Genomic DNA, 23,621 nt, shown 5'->3' on the forward strand with positions numbered 1-23,621 from the left:
TTGGGCCATTGAGATTTTAAGTTTGTCCTTTTATGTAATATGGAAGGAAAAAAATCACACTTACCAACCATCCCCAGTATGTTGCAATCTGTCAACTGTTGACTGCTGACAGATGCAGAGTATGACAGTTTTGTAATCTGCCATTGTGCTATATACACTCCCTGCTCTGCATCATCACCAAGCCGGTAGAGGCACAAAAATAATGGAATGCAAGCAACTACCCCAAGATATCATGGCGAAAATCCTCTTGAAACTCCCCGTGAAAGATCTGATGCGCTGTAAAGTCTTGAACAAATGCATCTATGCTCTCATCACCAGCCATAGTTTCATCAAGAAATACTTTCAGCTCTCACAAAGCCAACCAGGTATGCTGGCCTTTCATAGCGAACATTAACAGGGTTTTCTGCAACATTGCTTTTTGATGACCTCTTACAATCTATAATTGATCTGGAGCTTCAGTGGCTCTCGGACAAAATCCTGGGTGAAATCATACCTTATGGTCCTTCCAATGGTATTTTCTGTCTTCATCATACTTACTTTGACTGCACATATGAGTTATGCTTGTGGAATCCAGCAACGAGGGAGGTCAAGGTCCTTCCTTCACCTCACCATCAAGTTTCCGAGAAAGATGACCTTGTCATACTTGGCTTTGGTGTTGTTCCTGGGACAAATGACTATAAGGTTGTTAGAATTTTGACTTCGATGGACTTTGACATGGAAGACTGCAAGCCCTTTACAGTTGAGGTGTATAATCTTAGTACCAATTCATGGAGAATGATCAATGTGATTGAGTCTGTTTATAGTTTAATCTCTCCAGAATTTTGCTCCTATCTAAAAGTGGTTTATCAATGGTTGACCCTTGGTCTCTTTGATGAAGCCATTATTTGCTTTGACATGAGTGATGATGCATTTTGGAAAATGAAGTTGCCAAAAGATGATACTGACAATTCAGCTCATCAACTTATAGAGTGTAATGTTGCTGTCATCAATGACTCTATTGCTTATGTTAAGGAATATAATTTGAATTACGCAATGGATATTCAGATTGAGATTTGGGTTATGGACGAGTATGGGGTTGAAGCCTCTTGGAACAAAAGATACGTAATTGGACTAGGGCTGGGAGATTGGATGTTCTTGGGATTTTAGAAAGAAGATGAGATTCTTGTGGGAGAAGATGATCAACCTTTGATTTCATACAACCCTAAAGCTCGTCAGTAAGTCCAGGAATTTCCAATTCATGTTACGCCTGAAATGTTTCAGGCTTTCAGAAATGTGGAAAGCATTTTCCCCTTATCTGTGTTAGAGGACAAGTAAGCTTCAGAGTATGTTTGGATTAAGGAGAATGGATATAGAAGAGAAGGAAAGGTTTGATCTGGGTCTAAATCTAGGAAAAAGATCAAAACCAAGCTTTCTCTTTTGTTCCATTCTCCTCAATTCAAGCATACCTTAAACTAGACCTGACTGGATCTGGGCTTTGAAAATTATTTTGTCATAAAATTTGATAACTTCTTATGTTGCAGATTTGGTTTCTTTGAAAATGGTTGAAATTCAAAGCCTCGATTGAACTCATAGTCAGGTATAGTTTGATTTAGGTTATGATCATCATTAATGTAGAGTCAGACCAGCAGTTGAACTTATGTTTTCTCAGACAAACTTTCTCAGTTCATGTGTCCATCTTATGTTTAATGTATGGATGATGTTTTCTTATCAATGCAATGAAATAATTCTCGGTTTTGATATTATTTGCTTAGAGATGAAGTGTTTAGCATTCCGTTCTTTTTCATATTTATCAATATTGTTATTGTCTCTAAGAGAGTATCGTGTTGTAAAATTTGAGAAAACTCAAGGTTATGAGTAAGCTTGTGAAAGTATAGTCCAACTCCAAATAAGTGGAGTTCACTTATGATTCAGCAGCCTATCTGTGCTTAGAGATCAAGATAAATAAGAGAATCATGCTCAAGCCATATGATAATTGGATTAGCAATGTAATTGATTATTAGTTCAAATGATGAAAAGAATACAAAAAGGACAGTTTTAGATATATTATCCCTGTTAGCAGAGAGGTTCTTTTTAGAATTTGAGCCCATAATCTTATCGCTGTTCTAAGGCTTTGCCCTTTCAAAAGGAGCAAACACGTTAACATTGACATCAAGATTCTCATGGGGTTTTGAATGTCTATGTGAACCTGCCATAGGTGAGGCTACTGACAAGTGGGTTTCTTCTGTATTCCCTAACTTTCTCTCTCTTAACATTATCATACATTTGCAACAGACATTCAAACTCGAATTTCCATGCAATTGCATGGAGAATGATGAATGAGTTATGCAATTGGTGGTTTCTATTAAATGGTGGATCCGTTATTGAAGATAGTTCAAGGTGCAATAGTTATAAAATTGAAATGTAAATAGAAAAATTAAAATCTTCCCAAAAGGATAGAGCTTGAATTCCATATAATTTGTCTATTAGTGAACTTAATTTCCTAGATTTTGTAGTGTGATTGTATAGAAAAATTTGTTCCCATGTCATTCCTCGTAACTTAGGTAGTTAATATAAACGATGGATACATATTATTAAGAATAATTTTGTGTATAAATATTCATGAGACGCCCCAGTTTGATGTTGATTGTTGAGGATTTAATACAATAATTATCCCTTGTTTAAATTTAAGTGGATTGAGATTTTATACTTAAAATAAAAATCAATTCTTTAATCAGTTTTTATATAGAGGACCGGAATAAAGCAAGACTTCTTTTTATGCTAAAATATAAAAAGAACACGTATAATGTCTATGCATCTCTTTTCAATAACAATAATTGTTAATACATTTTTAATTGTATATATTAATATTTTTATATATATTTATATAAAGGAACGTATATTGAGTTTTAGGAGAATCACATATTTGCTGGTCAAAAAGAAGGAGAATCAAATATTGAAGAATTCATAAATGCATTTTTTTTTGGCCCAACTATAAATGCATTTATTATATTTAAAGACTTTAATTGAATTAATGAAATCTCAATAATTGTGATTAAAAAGATAATGGGTAGACAAAAACACCCTTCACCGGCCAGCCCAACCGCCACCGGCACCTGTCAAAAATGTTCCATGCATCTGGTGATGACGTGGCAAATGGGGGGAAACGAGGGACTTAATGGAACCACCGAAGATTTATTTATCTAACCCAGCCCGCATGTCGGCCCAAATATTACGGGCTTTTTGGTCCAAACACACAAATATGAAATAGGCCCACCCAATCCACAACACCAAGAAACACATCTGGAGGCATGGCTGGTAATCTTGGCTCCTTCAATCCTGTCACGAGGATTACCATACGTGAACAAAATGCTTCTCTAATGTTATTTATGAAGTATTTTTAATATATTTTATCAGAATTAATGAGAAATATTAATACAAATTTTAGTCCTTCAAATTTAGGTAAATTTTGGCATTAGTCTCTGAAATTTCAAATGCATGATATTGGCCTCTAAAATTTTGACTGTTACAAAATGTTAGTCTCTAGTGCCTTCACACTATTAACTTCGTCTGGAATGACATTAACACCGTTAACTTGATGAGGTGGACACATAAGTTGGTGCATACATGGATCTTATGTTGGCCAAAAAAAAAACAAAAAAAGAAAGAAAAGCAAATGAATGGGTTTAAAAAACGCATTGCAACAAGTGTCCCGTTGCTGGCAAATCTTTTAGACCAGGAGAACTTATATGTCACATTATTAACTTTTTCATGTGAATGGAGATTGAAATTTTATAATATAGTCAGTCTCTAATTAAAAATGTCAAGGCATATTTGATTTTATGTTGTAAATTAAAATATGTTTCCATCATAACATGATTTTACTTCGAATCCAACCTACTCTTAGTCGGCAAGTCAATCTAATTCTTGTCATAAAAAAAAAACAATTAATCTAAGAAAAAGTTCGGCAAGAAGGGAATGTTTTAGGAAGAATTACAATCAAGTCTCACAGAAAAGAAATAATTACTAAAAAATTCTAATAACAATCTGAACAGTCTGAAATGATATGTCCTACAGTGAAAAATAACAACTTCTGAGACTTGTTTCGTAATTTTTTTTCCTTTCATAAGATTTGATTGTAATTCTCCCAATATTTTATCATCTTCAATATCCTTTTATTGGCATCATTTCATGGTGCGTCTCATTTATTTTATTTTATTTGTTTAATATGCACAGGTCCTATTTGGTACGCAGGTGTAATTTTTAATTAGCAAGCAATTTCTCGTATTAACTATTTTTATAGGTTTTTCTAAAATAAATTCTAAACCAAACCCCTTTAGTGCTTCTTACCAAACACAATTGTTGAGTTGGAGAGGGGGGAATCCGATTCTTAATATAAAAACTTATTTGATTTTTATTTTGATACTAAATATAAGATCCCAATTTATTTTGTCTCTTATATTTATTTGTTTTTTCTTAAGGTGGTTTTTATAATAATAATAATTTTAACCAATACACTTGATTAGCAAAGATATTTTAGAAAAAATAATATTTATTTATCATAAATAACTAATTTAATTATTTTTTTAATCTATTTAAATTAATTAATTAATTCTTATATTAAAGGCTAAAAGTATAATTAAACACTGTCTTGGGTTGTCTTGGATACATGAAACTTTTGCGGCTGTTTCTTCCAAAGGACACGAAATGTTCTGCCAACAAGATACTCTATTTTTCAGGGTATGTTTGGCTCAATGAGAGGAAAGGGAGGGGAGGGATTTTAATATTATCTTGTTTGGATTTATAAAAAAAGAGGGGAGGGAAAATATTTTAATATGGACAATTTTACTCTTATTTTATTTAAGATATGGGCATAATGGTTACAACATGGCAAAATATGAACATAATGGTCACAACATGACAAAATATGGGTATAATGGTCACAACACAACAAAATATTGCCCTTTCCCTCCAAATCCTCCCAATTTTAGAATTTTCCCTCCCCTCCTAAAATTTATGTGTTGTCAAATAAGAAAAAATGATTAAAATCCCTCTTCCTCCCTCCCAAATCCCTCATACCAAACACACCCTTAGGCTCATTGTGTTTTCCAGCGGTAAAATGTCACCAAATAGAAAGACATAACTCATTCGCCATATGAGCATGTACATTGATATGCCACTATCAATAAAATACATTCTCAGTTTTTGAGGCATTTCAAAGCTGCCAAAATCATTTTCTTCCATTTCTTGATTATTGATTTTTACTACCTCCAGTTTTTAATATAAGATCTTATTTAACTTTAATTTTGATCATAAATATAAGACCCCAATCCACTTTGTTTTTAATATTTATGTATTTTTTTTCTAAGATAGTCCTTCTAATAATGATAGTTCTAGTCAATATACTTGATTAGTAAAGATATTTTAGGAAAGACTACACCTATTTATTACAAATAACTAACTCAACTTCTTTTTTTAATCTCCTCAAATTAGTCAACTAGCTCTTATAATTAAGACCGGAGGTAGTATTTTATATATATTGCCGGGATTGATTAGTAGCATATAGTAAACTACTTCTATGAATTATTTTTTTGGTTGAATCTTCTTATTTTGTCAACTTCTACATTTCTGTACTTTTATTCTCATCAAATTGGTCATGAATCCATAACGAATAAAATTAGTTTAAATAGTTTGCGTGTGAGTTTAGATTAACTATAAAAATCATCTTATAATTGAAATAATCCAGTGTGCGATAATCAAGTTTAAATGACTTTGTTTGGTGACGTTTTTAAAGTTATTATGAATTTGAGATGTGATAATCACCATCCTTTTATAAACGTGATTGATAACACTAGATTACTAAGAAATAAGTAATTATTCCCGATAATGTAGATAAGTTTTTTTCACTTCACTTGCTCGAAATATGATAATAACCATCCCTTTATAGACCTGATTCATAACACTCGATTATTCTTCATTGGTAGGTCTCTAAAGCCCACGCTCCTAGGAAAGAATTAATTATTGCCCATAATTTGGACAAGTCTTCCCACTTCATATAGAGCAAATTTTGTATCCTTCACACCTTTTACCCATTAGGCATAAGATGGACCTTTTTTCCTTCTCAGTTTTATTGTTGGAAGTAATCTTATTTGAAATAACTGTTAGATGCTAAAAGTGTGTATTTCTCTTAGCAAAAATTTAAACTTCAATTTACCATGTTATAAGGGACTAACTCCTTTCACTAAATTCAATACCCATTAGTATATGAGATGAATTTTGATGAACCTAGACTTTATATGTTGTGGTGGGCCTCTTCAAGTTTTTAATGACATAAGTTATTTTTGACGAAAAAAGATCATGTTTGTACCCAAAAAAACCAACTCTGTGATAGACGATCAACTTAAGATTTCTATGGAAAATGTGGGAAAGTACAATTGGATAAGCTTTGAAAAAACAGAAATGCCAACACCAAATAAATTGATAAAGTCGGTCCATACAAGAATAATTTCCAATTCATATGATAAACTATTACATTTATTTCAGCATGAATCTCCTACATCCACAAAACAAATGCATACAATGCATTGGAAAAAAAAAGACAGGAACAATAAAGGGAAGAGTGCAAAAATAAGATATAAATCTTATATAACATTCTTCCTTTTATATGGTTTCCTTTTCTCTCCACATGAATGAACGTAGAAGATTCAACTTATGATGTTCTCAAGACTTCAAAGAAACCAAGCTTTCCAAATAATCAAACACTTTGAACAGTTTTGGAACTCCATGGATTTCGAGCCTCTGTATCTTCTGATTCTTAATATTATATGAAACCAAATGACCTTCATTTTCAACAAGAATCTCATCATCTCCCCAAAATCCTAAAAATGATCCAAATTCTGGGTTTGGTCCAATAACAAATTTCTTACTCCAGCTACTCTCAACACCATACTCATTCATCACCCAGATTTCATATCTACAATTGGTCATCTTATATGTAGCAGCACAAGCAAGTTTCTCATCAACCACAGCAACATTTGATTCATAAGATTGATCAATTTCAGGAGGCAACTGAATCTTCCCAAACACCTCGTTGCCGAAATCAAAGAACAAAATGGCCTTATCATTATTATCTTCAGTTAGCCAGTGATAAAACCCATTCAGATAAGCCCTGCATCTTGGATAACACAATCGAAAAGCAGGGACAACAGAATCTATGGTTCTCCAAGAACCAGTACTGAGATTATACACCTCAACTGGAGGTTGTTCTCTTCCTTCAAAAGCCAGGTTCCCAAATCGAACAACCTTGTAATCGTTTGTAATAGGATCAATTCCAAACCCATATATGATATAAACCATGTCTCTGGGTTGGTTCTGAGATGCAGGAAGAACTTTCACCTCTTTTGTTCCAGGATTCCACAGAATCAAGCTGGCCTCACCAGCTTTGTCTCCTCCATAGACCCCATAGAGACAGAAAATCCCATTACATTGACCATAAACAAATATGTATTCCACATCCTTCTCAGGAAACGGCACTTCTATATCGATGGGTTCCAGGTCGGAAATTAGAGAAATGCAAGGCTTCAGAGAGGCATTGTGCAATCGAAATATCAGCTGGTGGCGGCGGTTTTTGGTGATTGAATCAGACCATTCAAATTGTCTAGTTATAAAAGATGGATTAGTGATTTGTGCGTACCAGGATTTCGCCACGGATTTGCATCGAAGTAGGGATTTCACAGGAAGCCTCATCGATATCTCCTCCACAATTTCTTCAGGAAGATCGGCGCTCAACATTTTTCTTTCCTCTGAACTTGCCTCGATTTGTTAGGTTTCCCTGAGGCAGTTCTTCTTCTTCTTAATTCACCTCACCGAAACACCGAAGCAGAAGAGTGTGGAGACGCATTTATAGATATATATCCAGAACCGAACAAGGAGAGTAAGAATCGAATCATTCTTTTTCCATGATGAATCAAATCCAGAAATTCAGGGAATGAGAATACATATAATAGTTTTCCAATACGGTACTTTTCTAACAAGAAAAAGCTTCCGTATTTTTTTTGGTTAACATACCTTCAGCACTCTAAATTTTTTTTTGATATATTTAGTACTTAAAATATTTATTTTGTGATACATCCAGTACTCTGAAATATTTTTTAAGTATATACAGTATTTTAATTTTTTTTTCCTTAGTGTTGGATGTATCAAAAAATATATTAGGGTATTGAACCCCTCTAAAAAAATAATTTAAGATGTTGAATACATTAAAAAATATTTCAAAATATCGAACGTTCTTAAAAAAATATTTTAAGATATTGAGTATACCGAAAAAACTGAATGTAGCTTAATCTCCTTTTTTGAAGAGTATACCAATAATTTTAACTTTTTTATACGGTACTTTAATTTAATCACTTAACTTTAAAAATCTTTTCAAATGTTAACATATCAATTTTAAATTTTAAAATAGTAATAATTGTTAAAAGAGATTTGAATTTGTGTTTGTCATGTTATCAGGATTAGCCTATTTTATTATATAAACTTAAATGATGAAATATATATTTTGGCCCTTTTTTTTAAAAAAAAATCTAACAATTAATTTCAATTTTATCCAAAATTTTTTGAAACCGTCATTCTATTTTTTCGATGAAACACGTGAATACTGAATAATTCTTTTGCCGGAAATTGATGATTAAATTAGAAAAAAATTAAATTAATTTCAATATCAATCAATATTAATATGTGTGTCTATATACAATTTATTTTTTAAATATTTATTACTAATTCTATTTCGCTATATCCTTGATTCCTACCAATTATCAACCTTGATATTTTTTAATGTTTATCTTTTCTATTCTATCTTTATATAAAAGGAAGATAATTCATCCCATTTATTGGTGTTCTAAAGGCCATAACAAGCAACTATTTTATTAGCATACTATTGACAGAAAAGGGGAAAAAATCAAAATCCTATCTGACAGAACATATCTATTCCTCTTATCATACATATAAAACTATTTTATAGCGTAATTACTTTTAAAATCAAGTTTAAAATCTTAAAATTCATTCATGTTAATGAGTTTGCATTATCTTTTATTTTTCCCAGCACATCATTTATATTAGGAAAAATGATAATAAATTATCTATTAAAATTTAAAATGATAAATAGGTGATGGTGATTATTCTTATAATGTATTGTTGTATTGATTATTTTTATAAAGATTTTGACATGTTAAAATCACATATTTATTATTTTAAAGTTTAATCAGTATTTTTTAGTCACTTCTCTTTTATATTACAATTGACATTTATATTTTTTTTTTGAAGAAAAAAGTGGAACCATTCAAATGATTTCACTTTTGAGGCTGTCTCTACAGCAAAACCTTCTCCACGGTCCTTTCATTTCAAAATACTTCCCTCCCCAGCTTATGTTGACATAACGGCATAACGAGGAATAAATAAAAAATAAAAAAATAACAAATAAAGACCCTCAAAAATATAAAAAGTAATATGGAATCTTAAATTCAAAAAATTACTGTTAAGAACAGAGTCTTAAATATGAATTAACAAATATTACTTAAAAAACCAAATTGTCCTTCTATTTAAACTTGTTATTTCTAACCGCAAACTTGTTATCTGTAATAGTTCACTTGTAATATGTGTTTTCAATTTCTAATATAATAGTATGTAGATTCATTTCATGCCAATGTCAATATGATATTTCTAAAAAAAATGACAAAAAATATCAGTTAAATTTTAAAATGATATTTTTAATTTTCTTTATTATTCCGAGAGTATTACACCATTTGTATGCCCTGTCTATTAAGAGTTAAAAAAAGAAAGGGGAAGGAAAAGAAGAGAAAAGACAGATTATTCATTAAGAAAATCAATTACAATAACGTTGGCCTTAAGAATGTGTGATGTATAAAATTACAAATTATGCATCCTAATAGGGTCACATATAATAATCAATGTCTAAAAAATTATAAATAGATTAGAAATCAATTTGTGCTTATATTATAGATCTAGAAATATGATTATTATTTTGCTAAAGAACATTTAGTCTAGTGGCAAAAGATGTGCCCTTAGTGGCACTAGATTTGGGGTTTGATAATTAGCTATTAATCAGCTTTTATGCTCGCCATCCAAATCCACAAAAGAAGAAATATGATTATGTTTTCCATGACATATTACAGAGGAAAGTCATTTTGAAATTCAACGGGTATTAAAAAAATGATTACTTTTTCAATGACATCTTATGAGGGAAAGTCATTTTAAAACTCAACATGTATTTTTATTTTTGTTATTTCTTTTGTTAGTTGTCATCACTTGCATTTTCACTAGACTACTCTCATACTGATATATGAGATATTAGATTATGACCTTGAAAGAGATTATCAGTGTTTGTCAATACCGCAATATCATTATTAAACAATGAAAATAAGATACTAAATCATTGGAAGCATAATCCAAATCAGGGCAATAACTAAGTGTTGTTAGCAAATAAAAAGTGATATGCTGGAGTTCAAAACATAACCGGATTTAAGCTCCTTTTTCATCTGCAACGCTTCATTTCCCATCGCTTGCACCCTCAGCTTGGCTACTATTAGAATGTCTAGAGATGGCCGATGTTGCCAGGCTAGAGGAGGTTTCATCATTCACCAAAACTTCTTCATTAGGATATAAAGAAGGTTTTGGAGGCATTTCAAGGCTTTTGGCATCATCTGCTTCTAGCATTTTTATTACTTTATTCATTGAAGGGCGATCTGCTGGCTTTAGTTGTATACACCATAGTGCCACTATGAACATTTTCTTTGCTAAGTTCTTTTCCTCTTCAGTCAAATCTTCCATTTCTATATCTTTTTCTTCGTCAAATTGGTCATAAATCCACAAAGGAAAGTAAAGCTGGCTTGAATATTCAACATGTGGATTCAAATTCCTCCTTTGACTAGCCATTTCCATTAAAAGCATTCCAAAGCTATAAACATCTGACTTATATGACACTCTGCCAATATTCTTATAGAACAATTCTGGAGCCATGTATCCTATGGTCCCTCTTGCTGCAGTCAAAGTGACAATACTATCATCAGACGAATATAATCGTGCGAGTCCAAAATCTGAAATCTTTGGATTGAAATTGTCATCAAGTAGAATGTTGTGAGGCTTGATATCAAAATGCAATATTTGCATGTCACAACCATGATGAAGATAAGCAATTCCATGAGCTATTCCTAAAGATATCTCGTGTAATTTTTGAAGAGTCAAAGAGATACCTTCTTTTTAGAAAAAATATATTTATCTAGTGATCCGTTGGGCATGAATTCATAAACAAGAGCACGCTTTGTTTGTTGGACACAAAACCCAACAAGGCGTACCACATTAGCATGGTGAATCCTCCCAATAGTTGCCACTTCACTGATAAATTCTTGGCCATTAGCTTTGGATTTACCCAACATTTTGATAGCAACATCATATCCACCCTTTGATTTCCCTTTGTAGACAGTGCCGAATCCTCCTTCACCTAACTTATCGTTGAAACCTTTGGTCATTGCCTTCAAATCCTTGTAGGAGTATCTTATTGGAATGAGGTTGTGAAGTCGGATAAAGTCTTCGATGTTTTCGAACATTGACATGTGCCTTCTACGGCATTCATGTATAAACAACACTGATAGGAGTATGATGCCCAATGAAAATCTGACTGTGATGGGTGGCAAAACAGCTCTTCCAATGACCATTCCTAATTTTCTTGCAACAGTTGATTGGCTGGAAATGTAGTCACTATGGTAATCACGAGTGAATCTCTTCCCCCCTATTCCTTTTAGTCCTGCATGTGTTTATTTCCATAAAGGGTCATAAAATTAGCGAGTCTCTAAAATATCACTAATTTGATAGAAATGAAAGTCAGGTGGGAAAGAAATCGCCAATATCAGATTTCCAGTAAAGCACAAGACCTTCCTGCGAGTTCCTCAATAAAAGTTTTATACTACCTCTGGTCCTTGGCATAAGACTTCATTTGACTTTTATTTTGATTCTAAATATAAGACCTCAATTCACTTTGTCTCTCATATTTATGCATGTTTTTTTCAAGGTAATCCTTCTAATAATGATAGTACTAATCATTACACTTGCTTAAAAAGGATATTTTAGAAAAGACAACACCTATTTATTATAGATAACTAACTTAATTTATTTTCTTAATCTACTCAAACTAATCAACTAGTTCCTATATTTCGGACCGGAGGTAGTAAAATTTAAACAATCTCTTTCCAATAGTGACTATATTTTTCTCATTGATCTGAGATATAATTATAAAACTCTCACATCAATTTTAGAACATAATAATATAATTTCTGAACTTTTTAATGTCGATAAATAACTACTACGATAAATAATTATTACATTATAAAGTAAATCTTGTATTATATTAATTATTTTGGTTGGCATGGGCTGGTTTAATCTATTTAGTCTGGGCCTTCTGATTGGGCTTAATTAATTATCTGTTCCACCTGAACCCACCCCCACAAAAAAAAGGGGTAATTGAATTATTTCTTTTTAACCAGACTTATGGAAAATATCAACCAAATGTAGATGCTAGAATTGCAAACAATTAGTATGAACGCCAACTCAGTTGCTACTATAATTGCATTCAACAAATTATTATAGAATTAAAAAAAATGAAATACATTAAAAAGGTCACGAGCATGACAAAGAAAGTTAGTAAAAGAGAAATATAGAATAAGTATGCTGAGAATCATAGAACGTTACCTGTTGCAATTCCATTGATGAAATCTGAAAGAAAATTTTACAAAAATCAACGACAGTAATAATACGCAGCACACGATCAAATAAGCACTGTAAAGATCTTGACCCCCAGATAAAACATAAAAAAAAACTGTAAAGATTGATGGATGAAAATATGTCTTTTTTCCTTTTAGTAAAGCTGGCAGGTTCTTTTCCACACACACAGCACCGAAAAACTTTGGGAATCACGAGATCTGCTAGCATAGACTACCATCTCTTGATCTAATTATAAGACCTTATTTATAATCTACAAATAATGTCTTATAATTAGGACTGGAGGTAGTATAATCTAAGTATTTCCAAGTGTTTGGTTTAGTCAAAGTCCCTCACAGCGTGACAAATTAAGATTCAAATTTTTATTAAGAGAGGTGTTCATATTTAATGCTTAGTAACACTTTAAATAGGGTTTCCTTTCATAAAAGGATGCTTATGCATAGCAAAAAAAAGTATTACCTCATAAAAAGTTAGATAATTAATTTAAAGATATTAAAAAAATTAGCTAAATTTGTTGTGTGTAACAAATGTGTATTGGTATTCTTATACTGTTTTATTTAATCATACACGTGACTCCTTGATGTCCCATCTTTAAAGAAAAAAAGTTATGAATTTGGAAGACAAAATGTATTGAGGTATTATATTTATGACTAAATTCAATTTTTAACTGGCTCTTATATTAAGATTATATATATACAATTCTTAACAAACGAAACAAAATAAATAAATAATTTAATGTTTTCTTTATTTTTTAGTTAAAAACCCAAATTCAATATTTATTTTTAAGACCACTAAACTTAACAAGTCATTCTATTTATAAACTAGAAACATTACAGTACGTTTTTAAATTTCATATAGAGCATGGGACCTGCATTTCCTTGGGTTTTTTTTTGTTTGCCTCAAAGGGACGGAAGCATGGGACTTACATTGGTTTCTAAATTCGGGAGCCCTAAGATTTTCACTTAAAATACCAAATTAATTAAACAAAAATAGTATGCTTTTTCAAATCTATAATAGTATAGATTCTTTAAATTAATCTTTGAAAATACACGACTTTTTGAGACAAAAAATGATAAATTTTTTGTTATCCAAAATGAAACTTTTGAGACAAAAAACCTGATAAATTTTTGTTATCCAAAATGAAACAAGATGGAGAAAAAGATGATTTTTCAGGAGACTACCATTTTAAAGAAAATATTTAATAAAGTATTTTTTTATTTAAATGGTGCAGATTTATCTTGCAAATATTGTCGCACTCGCTGATTAATAGCGCATATCGACATTTCATCCCCCCCCCCCCCCCAAAAAGGTGAAACTTGAGATAAATTGCCTTACAAATTTGAAATAAGATAAGAAATCCTTTATCCTCCATTATTTTAAAATTAAACAAAAATAATATGGAAATGGAGAAAAAGGGGTTATATATGAAGAATGCCAATGTACTGCATCTTTTAATTTTGATAATTAACATGCATGTATTCAATAATATTTAAAAGTAAAATTAAAGAGACTTATAACTTAAGTAGATAGTAAATTGAAAGATTAAATTCAATAAGAAGTTATTTGATGGAATTAAAACTAAACTATTGGTCTTGGTTTTTCAAAATAATTAAAATATTGATTGGATATTTCAAATTGTAAATTAGTCAATTTAATCTGTCACCAAATTTCTTAATTGTTTTCACCAAAAACGCTATCTAATGTTACCTTACCTTCCACAACTATGCGCAACTTTGACACCCCTGCATCATAACCAGGGAAAAAAGAACCAAGTGAATGAAAATCCATTAAAATTTAATTACATTATGTTTATCTTGACTGATTAATTCAGGCCAACAAATTGTTAAATCTGATTTCTGTTAATGGTACATCATTGATTAGGTGGGGACTAGGGAGAACATACACACATTAATTATCTAATACTACCTCGGGTTCTTAGTTTTTATAGAAAGTTAGTTGGGAGTTAAATTTGATTATAAATATAAGACTTCAATATATTTTGATAATCAATTTTCTCAAAATATCTTTGTTGATCGTAAAATTTTTTTACTAAAGGATAATTGAAATAACTTAATGTACATAATCAAAGAGGATAGTTATAAATATCAAAATACGTTTGTGACAAATAATTAAATTAACTAATTTTTTTAATATTTTCAAATTAGTTATCTAATTCTAATATTAAGGATAATATATAGTTAATTTTTTTTTATTTTTCTCAATTTAAGAACTAAAATTAAATTCATTTTTTATAATTCAGAAATAGTACAGTTAAATCTTAAACAAAATTCAAGGAAAAAAATCTTAAACAATTTTTTTAAAAAGAATAAATTGTGAACTTGAGATTTTTAGTTACAAATAATGCAATCTTTCAATTAATAAATAAAAACTTATATATTTACAAGACCTTGGATCAATTTAAAAGTATTTGTTGGTATCCTATTATTAAGTGGCTGATGTTTGAGAGTTCAACATCTACCACCAATTTGATCATTTAAGGGCAAAGCGAAGAAGATAGGATCCAATAATCTTATTGAAATAGAAACGGATACTTACGGCAATTGGAAAATATTCCGAAGGGGGTAAGGCATTCCGGAGTATGTGGCCAAGAATAAGATAGACATTGCAGACGTTTATTTTCAGGGCTGAAAGAGCAGATGGTGCCATGTGGACAATGAAGATCAGCACAGGCTCGTCGCCGCCATGAAAGCTCAAATCCATAGGAAAGCACCTTGTGAATATCAGCACACGACTTATTTCCACCAGGCACCAATGACTCCCAATCTGAGGCAATGAAAGTCACCGATATCAGACGACACTGAGGTTTAAACTGGGAAGCCAGCAAGTCTCCAGCCACAGCATAAAGATGGCCTCCTTGCCAATTCACGCACGGAGCCGTATCCACGTACGCTGCGTCGTCCCTCACTGCATCGCTGCAGTTCAGGTACCCCACCATCTCGTTTAATATAGATTCAGTTCCGTTGCTGTTTAGGGTACTAGCGATATAGGGATTCCTGCTATCTTCATAATACCCGTAAGGAGACACGAAAGAGGAGAAATCGTACATGGATAAGGGATAGAGAGGGAGGGAGGAGGTAGTACCCTCCTGAATGCCTTCATCTAAGAGTCGGATTGTGTAGTTGTCGTAGTTTATTCCCAGCACCCGGTATTTTCCATCAGGTAAACTAAGGTAAGTGACGTTGTCATCACAGACTAGCTCGTAGATCCGATCGCCGCAGTTAGGCGGGTCATCTGGTAGTCGAAATGGACGTCCGATGTTTGTGATGTTGCCGCACCGAGACGGAGCGCAGAACTCGGTGTGCTCTTGAGAATTCGTAAGTCCGTACAGTAGAAGCAGGGTAACCAACAACGGGTGCCAACACCTCAAGCCTTTCTCCCTGTCCATCATTCAGACTTCAGAATGATGTGCAGCTGCTCTACCTCTTGATTCTGAGCTTCAATCACTTACTTTCCTTCTGATTAAACGCAGCTCCATCTGCCTTTTCCATTTCCAGTTCCACGCGGCTAACTTGTAGTCACTAGTTTGGTCCAAAGTTGACTTCACTTTTTGACTAGTGACTTCTCTTTACAATTCCTTTGACCGGCTTTCTCTCTGAATATTGATGATATTTCCTTCTATCTTCCTTCGCCTGCTGTATGATTTAAGTGGGACGATATGACTAACTGTTATGTTCCTCCATTTTCCCTCAGATTAGGAAATGCAAATTCAATAATTTTTTCTGGAAATTTAAAAGAGATTGATAATTAAATTAAAAAGAAATCTCGGGTCAATCCGAAGCTGTAGCTTTCAGTAAGGAGCCCCAAAGGCCACGGCAAACAATTTGGGTCCACAATCACCTTCGAAGTTGCATCCTACTTCCCCTGCTTCCATTTTGAATGAGATATACGACGTGTCTCCTAACAATTACTCCTATTCAAATAGGTAGATAGGAATCTCAATCCAAGCTTCAGATTCAAAAGGAAATCCTTTGGTTACAATGTTTTCCCATCGCAGATTTTGGTTGTTGGTGATATTGCATGTATGGGTGCGCCTTCTGAAACAAGGGAATGGTGAGAACCACCAGCAGGTGCCTCATACTGAGACTCTTCCATTCCGTCTCAATGAAAATGGGACCATGGTTGAGTTTCCGTCTATTCCTGCTCTTGAAGGAGTCAGTTCCTTGTCGATTATATAAGCAATGAATCCCATATCCACTTAAAGTACGTGATCCAGAGGAATGTCTTCCCATGCTCTTTCTCCACGCCGTCTCTACAATTCATCAAGTATTTATCCTCTAGAGTATGATACTGACAATATGACCGAAAATATTACTTTCTTCAATTGTTCTTCGGCTGTTTCGAGATATACGCGCGAGTCCTGCCCAATTCTTGCCCTTGGCTCTGATGACAGTGTCCTGTCCGGGGACCTACTTTCCTGCATTATGATGTTTCGGTTAGATTCGCCCATACCGGCAGCGTCTTTTCGGAGGAACTCGATACCACTCAAAATTGAAAAGCATAAAACCAGCAAGATGCTCAGAATTGTTTTGCCCGGAACAGGTGAGACCTTAATAGGCTTTTCCTTTTCCATTTTTCCCCCCTAAAAAATATAATTCATTAGATTCTGGCTTGGATTGAAATAGAATGTTCATTTGCTGTGCTCGCATAACTCTAGGTTCGATTGTGCTGGTTTTGCTGTCGGTCGTGTGCGTTTACACATGTCGCTACTTCAAGAAGAAAGGAGATGATCAAGCAAGACTTGAAAAGTTTTTGAAGAATTACGAGGCACTTAAACCTACCAGATTCTCTTTCGCTGATATCAAAAGAACCACACACAGTTTCAAGGATAAATTAGGTGAAGGTTCTCACGGAACAGTCTTTAAAGGCAAGCTATCTGCTAAAATTCAAGTTGCTGTCAAAGTACTGAATAATTCAGATAATGATGGACAAGATTTCATCAACGAAATGGGGACAATGGGCCAAATTCATCACGTCAATGTTGTTCGTTTGTGGGGATTTTGTGCTGATGGTTTTCATCGAGCTCTTGTTTATGACTTTTTCCCAAAAGGCTCCCTCCAAAAGTTCATATTTTCCCAAGATAACAGAGAAAATTTCCTCGGGTGGTCGAAGCTGCAACAGATTGCTCTTGGCATCGCAAAAGGGATTGAATATCTTCACCAAGGCTGTGATTATAGAATTCTCCATTTTGATATCAATCCTCACAATGTGTTGTTAGATGACGAGTTCACCCCTAAAATTTCTGATTTTGGTCTAGCTAAATTGTGTTCTAAAAATCAAAGTATGGTGTCAATGACAATAGCAAGAGGAACTTTAGGATATATTGCACCTGAAGTCTTTTTTCCAAATTTTGGCCATGTGTCATACAAATCAGATATTTATAGTTATGGGATGCTACTCTTGGAAATGATCAGTGGAAGGAAAAATGTTGATACAAACAAAGAAACTTTTCAAGTTCTATATCCAGAATGGATTCATAATTTGATCAAAGGAGAAAACATGAGTATTTCTATAGAAGATTAGAATTGCTAAAAAACTGGCAATTGTAGGACTTTGGTGCATTCAGTGGCAATCAATAAATCGTCCATCCATGAAAACAGTGGTACAGATGTTGGAAGGAGAAGTAGATAAACTAAAGGTGCCTCCAACTCTGGTTGATTTGACTGCTTCAACCAGTACAAGTACTATTATTCCTGCAAGGCATTTGAATTTAGAGTCATGAATATGTACGTTGGGTTGCCAAGTATATATAGCTTTTACTTTTACTGAATGTATTTTGTAAAACTTTTGAATCCTTTTATTATCAATGTGCATGTAGAACACTCATCCATGTATCCCAATAGAAAGAGATCTCAGGACTTTCAAAACAAGTTAGAAGGATATGATAAATTGCCAAAAGTAAGAACAAGTTAAAAAGGCATAAAATTTGAAAATGATATCGTAAGCATATGCCTCCGAGTTTTCACAAAAAAACTGCAGTGCAACATTTCTACTGGTAGCATGGTTTTGCTTTACCACTGGGATAAGATGTGGGTTGAGCAACTTCTCTCAGATATGCTTGTTTGTGTCTACAGAAATGAACGGAGAGAAGTGGTCAATTTGTGAGTTGTTTATTATTGTTTCATACGTTTTGAATATCTCACAATTAATTTGTCTATGGGTTTGGAAAGATCGAAGTGGTTAGAGCATAAAGTGGCAGCCAATGCATTAGACCGTAGTAATTAAATATTGGTTTAATTAATTAGCTATTGAGTTGTATCGTTGGTTATTAATTTATCTCAATTAATTATTATATTTAATATTTTTTAATTTGTTTATTATATTTCTTTATTAACTATTTAAATATTATGAATTTGTGATCTGTAATTAAAAAATATTGAATTATTAATTATTAAATTAATTAGTAATTACTTTTCTTATTTACTATTTTTAATTAATAATTCTTGGTTTCGGTCATTTTTCGTTCATTCATATTAATATAAGTTGTTTATTTGATTTGTAATTATTACGAACTATAAACTGTGCTCATAAAAAGAATCTCGAGCCCCATGATCCTATCTCAAACTATAAACTGTGCTCATAAAAAGAATCTCGAGCCCCATGATCCTATCTCATCCCAAGAGCCTCCAGTAGTACTGGTAATACCTGCGAATTGGCTAATGACGGGTTATAGGTTATTCAGTGTAGGTTGAAAAGGCCCGTTTACTAACAGGTTGGCTTTCAACTAACCCTAATCGACCACCAACCAGTCAGAATTATATACCCTTTTTTCATTTTTTTTAATGTTAGCACTAAGTTATAAATAATCAAAAATTAAGACAATACAAATAATTTAAAATATTACGAACATTCAAACAAAATTACAACACATTAAAATACAAACAACTTATATGATTGTCCAAATATGATAAAACACAATTCAAACATAATTTTTTTCCAATGAAATCAACATGCAACAATGAATAACCATCTTGATCTAATTATCTCTAATAGTAATGACATTTAAAGTGGAAGCATTGTTTGAAGCTAGTTCAATGTTGACTTTGACAATAGTAGCAGCAACACCTTCCTTCTGCTCAGATTCATCTGCCACAAATAATTAAAAAAAATTAAAATAACGCAAACTATTCCTATTACATATAAATGAATAAATATAATTATATTACTAGATGGAAAATCCAAAATCCAATTACGGTTGCAGATAAGGGCTTGATTATTTTCTTAGAGAAGGAAACTTCGATACTTTGTGAAAACTCGTGAACCAATGCTAAAAGTTGATTTATTAGCCACTGTAATGATTGATATACTAAGAATATCACATGCCATCTTTTAAAGACAAGGAAATCAAGTTGAGTTAGTCCTCTGATACCCCAATACATTCAATTTACGAAACACACGAGGATTAAGTCTTGCTTCTTCCAAATAGAAATTAAGCTTAGATTTTTCTATTTTTGACAATCATTGATATGGCCACTAAGATAATCCTATATGATATAAATAAAGCATCAATAAAATGTTAATCAAATTGACATTAGTATAAGACATTTAAAAAATGGAAAATTTAAAACTTACACCAAAAGCAACAAAGAAATGGTCATTATCATCTGTATGTCCTGCAACATGAGTAGACTGGCTAGAAGATGATGTTGGTCCCAAGACATTGACATTACTACAACTTGATTCATCTCCACCTCCGATAGAAACTGAAGATGATGATCCCATACTTTTATACTCATTGGAAATATAGTATAATTTCGTCCTAATGCTTTGAATCTTGTCACTATAATTTATAAGATCAAGTTGTGTATAAGTAAACTTTATGATGTCAAACTTCATCCGGGGATCAAGAATAATTGCAAGTGCAAGTATAACATCATAATTATATTCATTCCAATACTTGTCAAACTTGTCAACCATCCTCATAGCTATATCTTTAATAACTACCATTAAACACATGTTTTCTTTACAATGATTCAATTTTTTAGATATGCATGAAATACATGTTAGAACTTGGATATGATGACCTAGAAATTAACCTCATTATTGCTACAAATAGACTCAAGAATTTGCACATCTCCTCGGCTCTAGACCACTTTTAATTTCACTTGTTGGACAAAGATGATAATGGGTGTCATTGAAATCTAAGTTGGCAAATGCAGGATGATATTTAATCACACTTTGAAGCATATGTGGAATTCCATCTAGTTCTGATAAATCATATTTTTATATACTTGGGATATATATTTTAGGCTATTTTAAGAAGTAGATTGAACTTTAATTCCATTAGTAAACAAATAAATTGTTGATGCACTTGAGTGAAAGAATTAAGCAGTTGTGATATTTTAATAATTCTTCTCATTAAATTTCACTATTGGATATTACTTCTGTCTTAATATTTTGAATTCAGGGGCAGAATTGTAATTTTGGAATGACAGAAACATTTTTCCCAGAAGAAAGGAAAAGGGAGTTCAAAGGAGATGAAATTCCATCACTAATGGAAACTAATTTCCATCACTAAAGGAAAGGGAATTCCACCGAAGGAGCTGAATTATAATTGCGGGAAAACGAAAATGAATTGAAGTAATCACTCCATGCCAGCTAAGACGGAACGGAAGAACAAAACGGAATAACAGAAAAAGAGTTCTTTACGGGGCAGAGAAGAGATATATATATATTCTGGAGACAGAAAATCGAAGAGTGGTTGTTTTTCCGGAAGTCAGCAAGTGGAAATTGAGCTCCTATTCTTCCAACTGATCGGTATCCTCTGGAGTGGAAATCACCGAACTTGAAAGCTTCCATGGAGATACTACATTCGAACATCAAAGAGGAGGCAATGACTATCATGCGTAGCTAAATCCACAAATTCTTCCAAGAGTAGAACTAAATCCGAGCTACTGGATTGAGAAGGGAGTTGTTTTCATCTATCTCTTTCAATTGCTCTGCTAGTTGTGGAGTATTTAGGAGAGAATTCAGTTGTATTCTGTTTTAGATGATTAGATGAATGCTATGTAATTGAACGCCGTAAAGACTCGGTAGTCCATTCTTGAATTAGTAGTTAATTAGATCCTTATTACAGTTCAGTGAAACTAAATATTGTGGTCTGATTAATTGATTCATTTGAATAGAAGTTCTATTTGATTAAGAATGTTGAGTCCTTTGCTCGTTCAGTACATTTAGCTCCAGATCAGATTAAGGCAATGAAGATGAAGTGAAACTCTTGGGGGAATTGATATTCTGATTGTATTTTTCTTGAGTTCCATCATACCGCTTGCATTTACATTCATTCTCATTTTAACACTGCACCTGAAAGTCAACAAAGAATTTTTCTTGTATTGATCTGAATGTGTTTCTTCTGCTATATGTTCTACAAGTAAATTGTGTTAATTTTACTTAGAAAGTGAGAGAGTTATTAGACCAAGTGATTCGACACTGAGGTTGCATCAGTATACTGCATACTCTTTCTTTATTATTTTTTATTGCCTATACGACTAAGGACAAATCAAATGGCACCGTTGCCAGCCTTTTAACTCCTGAATATTCATTGTTACTCTATTCTGTTCTAGTTTTCTATTGACAATCCCAATTTGCTGTCATTATCTTGTTTCCACCTGAATAAAATACTCTTGTATGAGCCATGACTTTGCTGAATTTTACCCCCTGGATATAGAAATTAATAGAACCTTAAGAAATCTGAAAAAAGCCAAACAGCTTCAGCCAACCATTGCTCCACCAGAAACCTCACCTGCTCCTCTTACACCTTCATCTATTGATTCAGCCAGCTCTATTCCAATGCACATATCTGATATAGAATCCTCTTTAGGACATTTTGTAGATCAACATTTTATCATGAATCCACATCTTGATTCCAATAATCCTAGGCCTAATGATCCTAATAATGCCAATCAAGAACAGGAAGCTGAAAACAGGCCTGAGCATTTAAATGTTAATCCTGAAGCTGAAAATAGAAGTATTAGGGAGTTGAATAATTCTGCTGTTGATTATGATCCGTATGGTCTGTGGAATAATTCTGTAAATTTTGAAATTAAAAGTTCTCTGCTGAATGCAATTCCTAAATTCTATGGTCATGCAGGGGATGATCCACATGAACATTTACAAGACTTGTATATGGCATGCTCTTCCTTCAAGCCACCCACCGTATCAATTGAAGAGGTGCTGAAGAAAGCATTTCATTTTTCAGTTCTGGGTGATGCTAAGGAGTGGTTAAGGTCTCTTCCCCAACATTATGCTATGCTCACATGGTCCCAATTACAAAAGTTATTTTTGGAAAGATATTTTCCAGCATCCAGAACAGCAACTTTGAAGGAGATTTATAGTGTTAGACAGAATAAAGGAGAATCTTTGTATGATTACTGGTCTAGATTTGTGGGAATGTTAACTCGCTGCCCTCACCACCAAATACCAAAACAATGGTTGATCCAATATTTTTATGAAGGCATGCTTCCACAAACAAAAGCTACAACTGATGCTGCTGCCAATGGATCTATTTTAGATCTAACACCAACAACTGGATGGGATCTTCTTGAAAAAATGGCCAGAAACAATCAGCAATTTAGCTCAAGAGACATATATGATGTAGGAGAAGTGAGTAATGGACATACTTCTGACTCTGTTTTGCAGCGTCTAGTGGCACAAATGGAGAGTTTGAAAACTGAAATCTCTACTGTTCATCATACTCCTTCTCGACCAATGGCACCATGTAATCAAATTGTAGCTCCTTCTTGTGACTATTGTGGATCTTCTATGCATCTTCCTGCTGTTTGTCCTTCCAAATTTGAAGAAGTTAATGCTTTTTACCAAAGCAAGCCTAACCAGTACCAAAA

General features: G+C 32.9%; 3 protein-coding genes, 1 long non-coding RNA gene and 1 pseudogene across 4 annotated transcripts; 2 read left to right on the forward strand and 3 right to left on the reverse strand.

The window, feature by feature from the left end:
* The first annotated feature begins 232 nt into the window (after positions 1-232).
* LOC114713167 (uncharacterized) lies at positions 233-1,146 on the forward strand. Its single transcript, XM_028897755.1, has 2 exons — positions 233-365; positions 575-1,146. Exons 1-2 carry the CDS (start codon positions 233-235, stop codon positions 1,144-1,146), a joined length of 705 nt encoding a protein of 234 aa, XP_028753588.1.
* A 5,550-nt stretch (positions 1,147-6,696) lies between these two features.
* LOC114713168 (F-box protein CPR1-like) lies at positions 6,697-7,814 on the reverse strand. Its single transcript, XM_028897756.1, has one exon. The coding sequence runs from the start codon at positions 7,765-7,767 to the stop codon at positions 6,697-6,699; it is 1,071 nt and encodes a 356-aa protein (XP_028753589.1). The 5' UTR covers positions 7,768-7,814.
* A 2,715-nt stretch (positions 7,815-10,529) lies between these two features.
* Positions 10,530-16,490, reverse strand: LOC114713169 (LEAF RUST 10 DISEASE-RESISTANCE LOCUS RECEPTOR-LIKE PROTEIN KINASE-like 2.5; annotated as a pseudogene).
* Positions 16,491-17,078: 588 nt separating this feature from the next.
* LOC114713170 (rust resistance kinase Lr10-like) lies at positions 17,079-18,303 on the forward strand. The gene is made up of 2 exons (XM_028897757.1): positions 17,079-17,322; positions 17,438-18,303. The coding sequence occupies exons 1-2, from the start codon at positions 17,079-17,081 to the stop codon at positions 18,301-18,303; spliced, it is 1,110 nt and encodes a 369-aa protein (XP_028753590.1).
* A 1,769-nt stretch (positions 18,304-20,072) lies between these two features.
* On the reverse strand, positions 20,073-21,964 carry LOC114713124 (uncharacterized). The gene is made up of 3 exons (XR_003737303.1): positions 21,952-21,964; positions 20,353-20,465; positions 20,073-20,106 (listed from the first exon to the last, which is right to left on the reverse strand). It is a non-coding gene; the product is annotated as an uncharacterized LOC114713124 (long non-coding RNA).
* Between the last annotated feature and the right edge of the window lie 1,657 nt (positions 21,965-23,621).

The sequence above is a fragment of the Neltuma alba genome, unplaced genomic scaffold, assembly GCF_004799145.2.
Source record: "Neltuma alba isolate B1F8T4 unplaced genomic scaffold, ASM479914v2 tig00011419_pilon, whole genome shotgun sequence".
Lineage (NCBI taxonomy): Eukaryota > Viridiplantae > Streptophyta > Magnoliopsida > Fabales > Fabaceae > Neltuma > Neltuma alba.